Source organism: Muntiacus reevesi, chromosome 20, assembly GCF_963930625.1.
Source record: "Muntiacus reevesi chromosome 20, mMunRee1.1, whole genome shotgun sequence".
NCBI lineage: Eukaryota > Metazoa > Chordata > Mammalia > Artiodactyla > Cervidae > Muntiacus > Muntiacus reevesi.
The window spans coordinates 29,256,798-29,261,287 of NC_089268.1; the positions used below are offsets into that span (position 1 = coordinate 29,256,798).

Consider the following 4,490-nt stretch of genomic DNA (forward strand, 5'->3'; position numbering starts at 1 on the left):
TGGAAGGTGTTCTGTACCCTCTCTGGGGAATGATGTTTAGGTGGCAGCACATACCTTTCCATATAGGTACAGAAGGGGCTGATATATTTTTGGTAAGAAAAGATGGGGTGAGGAGGGGCTTTCTGGAGGCTGAGAGACCAAGGCTATCTCTTGCTTTCCCCCGGCTTTCTCAAACAGGGGAAAGGAGGGAATCCAACATTATTATGGAGGAGATAAAGTGGAAGAGGAAGGGATTCCCACTTGATAGGGTGGGGGCCAGAAATTTGCAAAGGTAATAGCTCAGGACAGAGCTTGGAAGGAGACTGAAAATGAAGATAATACTGTCAATACCTCCGCAGAAGCTGAGGAGTGGGGAGACACCCGGCACCTAGGACTTCAGTACCCTGGATGCCCCTCTCCAAAACCCAACCCTTTCTTGTAGGGACTTCTACCTGCTGCTCAGTTTCCTTTCCCCTGGGCCAGCACACCGGCCTGGGATGGCAATCACCCATCCAGGTTTTCAGTACACGGTTCTAAATGAGATGTGAGGAGACCCAGCCTCCTGGAGAGTTATCTCAAAACCAGAGAGGGAAATGTTAACTGGACAGATGGGAGGAGTGGGCACCAGCAGGAAAATGACAGGGTTACCCAGAATGGCAGAAATCTAGGTTCCCCAAGAGTGGAAAGAGAGAAGAGACATTCAACAAACAACAAATATTTATTGAGCGCCTATTATGTGCCAGGCACTGTTCTAGAATCCCCCCCCAAAAAAGAAAAAACAAGATAGAGGCAGAAAATGCAAATTCTGAGGGAGAGGAAAGGGGTCGTTGAGGAAGAAGGCTGAGGGGATTGAAAAGCCTAAGGTGACAGGGACTTGGCCTTAGGCCTCCTCTTCGGCCTCCTCACCGAAATCCTCTTCCTCTTCTGCGGTGGCATCTTGGTACTGCTGGTACTCGGAGACGAGGTCGTTCATGTTGCTCTCTGCCTCGGTGAACTCCATCTCGTCCATGCCCTCACCTGTGTACCAGTGGAGGAAGGCCTTCCGGCGGAACATGGCAGTGAACTGCTCCGAGATGCGCTTGAACAGCTCCTGGATGGCTGTGCTGTTGCCAATGAAGGTGACTGCCATCTTGAGACCACGGGGTGGGATGTCGCAAACAGCTGTCTTGACGTTGTTGGGGATCCATTCCACGAAGTAGCTGCTGTTCTTGTTCTGCACGTTGAGCATCTGCTCATCCACCTCCTTCATGGACATCCGCCCACGGAACACAGCTGCCACGGTGAGGTACCGGCCATGGCGGGGGTCACAGGCAGCCATCATGTTCTTGGCATCGAAGACCTGCTGGGTGAGCTCAGGCACTGTGAGAGCCCGATACTGCTGGCTGCCACGGCTGGTTAGGGGGGCAAAGCCAGGCATGAAGAAGTGGAGACGTGGGAAGGGCACCATGTTGACTGCCAGCTTGCGGAGGTCAGCATTGAGCTGGCCGGGGAAGCGGAGGCAGGTGGTGACACCGCTCATGGTGGCCGAGACGAGGTGGTTCAGGTCTCCATAGGTTGGCGTGGTCAGCTTGAGGGTGCGGAAACAGATGTCGTAAAGGGCCTCGTTGTCAATGCAGTAGGTTTCATCAGTGTTCTCCACCAGCTGATGGACGGAGAGGGTGGCGTTGTAGGGCTCAACCACAGTGTCGGACACTTTGGGTGAGGGCACCACGCTGAAGGTGTTCATGATGCGGTCAGGATACTCTTCACGGATCTTGCTGATGAGCAAGGTGCCCATTCCGGAACCAGTGCCCCCACCCAGCGAGTGGGTCAGCTGGAAGCCCTGCAGGCAGTCACAGCTCTCGGCCTCCTTCCGAACCACATCCAGGACCGAGTCAACCAGCTCAGCCCCCTCTGTATAGTGGCCCTTGGCCCAGTTGTTGCCTGCCCCGGACTGACCTGCGATGGGGTTAAAAGGCAAGCTTGTTCAGTCAAGTGTGAAAAATACACAGCCCCATTTCTACCTTTCAACTTTTGGAGTAAGGCCAGTGGATTTATCTTCTTACTTCCCGATGATACATCTGCCCCTGTATAATTTACTATCTAAATTACTACCTCTACTCTCCATTAGATTTAAAAACACAAGCCCGTATAAACTAAACTCCAGTACAATCATTTCTAATTCTTGCTGCACCCAAATAACTCGAATAGCAGTATCTATCACTATCTCCCTAACTCACCAAAAACAAAGTTGTCTGGTCTGAAGATCTGACCAAAAGGACCTGAGCGAACAGAGTCCATGGTTCCGGGTTCTAGATCCACCAAAATAGCACGAGGAACATATTTGCCACCTAGAGGAAATAAAGTAAAAAGAGTGAAACTGGGAGACATAAAGGTAAATAAATTGGGGCCAAGAGAGACCGGGGACCCAAATGTGTGATTTCAAACACTGACACCAGATGGCAGCAGAGCCACTGGGAAAGCGAGAAACGTCTCCAACGGGGGTGGATGGATTCATTCAAAGGGGATAAAGGGTTTCCCGGGGAGGCAGAGACCCCAGAGAAGTGGGAGTGATGGAACCGGTGCTTCCCGGGCTCTTGCCCTCACCTGTGGCTTCATTGTAGTACACGGAGATGCGGTCCAGCTGTAGGTCGCTGTCCCCATGATAGGTGCCCGTGGGGTCGATGCCATGTTCATCACTGATCACCTCCCAGAACTGCCAGGGAAGAGCAAAGAGTTTTCAACATCTCAGGGTCCAGCCAATTATGCTCCCCTAGTGCCATTTTAACTCCAGATTCGCCTGTGGCGGGCCCTCCCCAAGGATCTAGCATTTCTTCTGCCTGCCACACCCTTCCCCTAGCCACCTGCACCTTCGGAAAAACGGCAGCTTTCACTGCCTGGGACGTGAGATGCTGTGTGGCTTAAAGGGCCCGGCGATCGCAGGCACGGGGGTGGGTAGAAGGAGGCGGTAACCCCGGGCACAAAGAGACCGGGGCCGGAGAAAAGGAGCCACTGCCGCAGGCGTCCACCCCGCCCTGCACGTGACCGCGGCGCACGCACGCGCCAGGCGGCCGACAAAGGGAGGTGCCGCGCGAGGGCGGGGCCGAAGGGCGAATTCCGCGCGCCTGGGGCGGGGCTTGGCTCGAGCTCGCGCGCCCCCCGCCGGCCGGCTCGGCCGCATTGTCCCAGCGCGCCAGGGGCGCCCGGGTCCCGCCCTTCTGCTACAACGTAGCAGCCGCACTTCCTCCCTGCCCCTCCCCCGCTACACTGTAACCGCGCGCAAAAAAAACCCCTCCCCCTTGGCCTCGAAATTTCATTTCTTTGCTAGCTTTTAACCCCCTTGCTTTAAATGAGGTTTTTCTTCCTTTGTCCTATTCTCTAGCTCTAAGGAGCCTTTTCAAAGAATGGACCCTCTTTCCCCTCCTCGCCCTTTCTCCCTATCTGTCCACGCCCTTAAAAGTCTGTTAAGGGGAAATAAAAGGAACAAATTAGTCCAGCATATAGTAGCCTTCCATGCACGAAAAACTGCGGGACCGCCCCTTGGGGATAGCGGGCGCCCGGAGATTCCTAATCATTTGTAAAGGATATCGCCCAGCCCACCTGGCGCATCGCGTCCCCCACATTTGGATCTGACCTCTCGGCAGCTGCCCGCCATCCTCGCCCCTTCCCCCTCTGGCTTAGCCCCACGAAGCCCCGCCAAGGGGGATGCACATGGGGAAAACCTCATCTAGCTTTTGTCTCGGCCGTTTCCGCATCTCCCTCGCTCCCCGGTCCTCGGACCGTTAGGAGATCCCCTTTCTAAGTAAAATTTTACAGAAACTCGGTTTTCCCGCCCCCTAACCCTGAAGGGTGCTTTTAACAGCTTCCCCAAAATGAGCCTGCCAAGAAAAAGAATTCCTCATTTTTCAAAAGCAAATCTTAAGGTTCAAACGTGCATTTATATATAAAAGTTTTGAGGGGCAAATCTTGACTAAGAATGGAAAATGCAAACGTTCTACAACCATCCGTCACAATATACCTGTTTGGCTTTTTTTCTTTTTCCCTTAAAAATAAATGCAGTCAAAAGAGGTTAAAAATCCTTACCTTGGCACCGATCTGATTGCCACACTGACCGGCCTGGATGTGCACGATTTCCCTCATTGTTAAAATTTATTCAAATCTTTTTGCTCGCCTCAAAGTGTGTACGGGGCAAAAAAAAATGATATGGAATTAGTTTTTCTCTGCTGCTGGTCGCAGGGCGGAAAGATGGAACTGGACCCGGAGGCTGAAGCAGCGAGGTCCGAACGCGGCGGCAGGAAGGTTCTGAGAGGGAGAAAGGAGAGGGGAGGGCGCGGGAGGAAAGGCGGGCAGGGCGGGGCGCGCGTGCGCGGGGGCCGGGAGGCGGGAGAACTCGCCGCGCGCCGCGGTGGAGAGACAAAGCCTCTCTAGGCTGGCCCTGATTAGTCCGTGCCGGTCCTGTATCAGACGTCCATTGGTCCCTGCTGGACGAGCGCAGTCCTTCCTGGGAGTTGTAGTTCTCTATTGTTGTCCAC

At 53.9% G+C, this 4,490-nt stretch overlaps 1 protein-coding gene across 1 annotated transcript; it reads right to left on the minus strand.

Moving 5' to 3' along the window:
* Positions 1-678: 678 nt before the first annotated feature.
* On the minus strand, positions 679-4,286 carry TUBB (tubulin beta class I). The gene is made up of 4 exons (XM_065913301.1): positions 4,042-4,286; positions 2,566-2,674; positions 2,199-2,309; positions 679-1,917 (listed from the first exon to the last, which is right to left on the minus strand). The coding sequence occupies exons 1-4, from the start codon at positions 4,096-4,098 to the stop codon at positions 860-862; spliced, it is 1,335 nt and encodes a 444-aa protein (XP_065769373.1). The 5' UTR covers positions 4,099-4,286; the 3' UTR covers positions 679-859.
* Positions 4,287-4,490: the final 204 nt, after the last annotated feature.

Excerpts from the sequence above, each read along its gene's own strand:
- TUBB (XM_065913301.1), bottom strand. The coding sequence starts at position 4,098 with ATGAGGGAAATCGTGCACATCCAGGCCGGTCAGTGTGGCAATCAGATC. Across the intron at positions 2,675-4,041 it reads GCAATCAGATCGGTGCCAAG|TTCTGGGAGGTGATCAGTGA; the intron begins GTAAGGATTTTT and ends CTTCCCTGGCAG. Across the intron at positions 2,310-2,565 it reads GTACTACAATGAAGCCACAG|GTGGCAAATATGTTCCTCGT; the intron begins GTGAGGGCAAGA and ends TATTTCCTCTAG.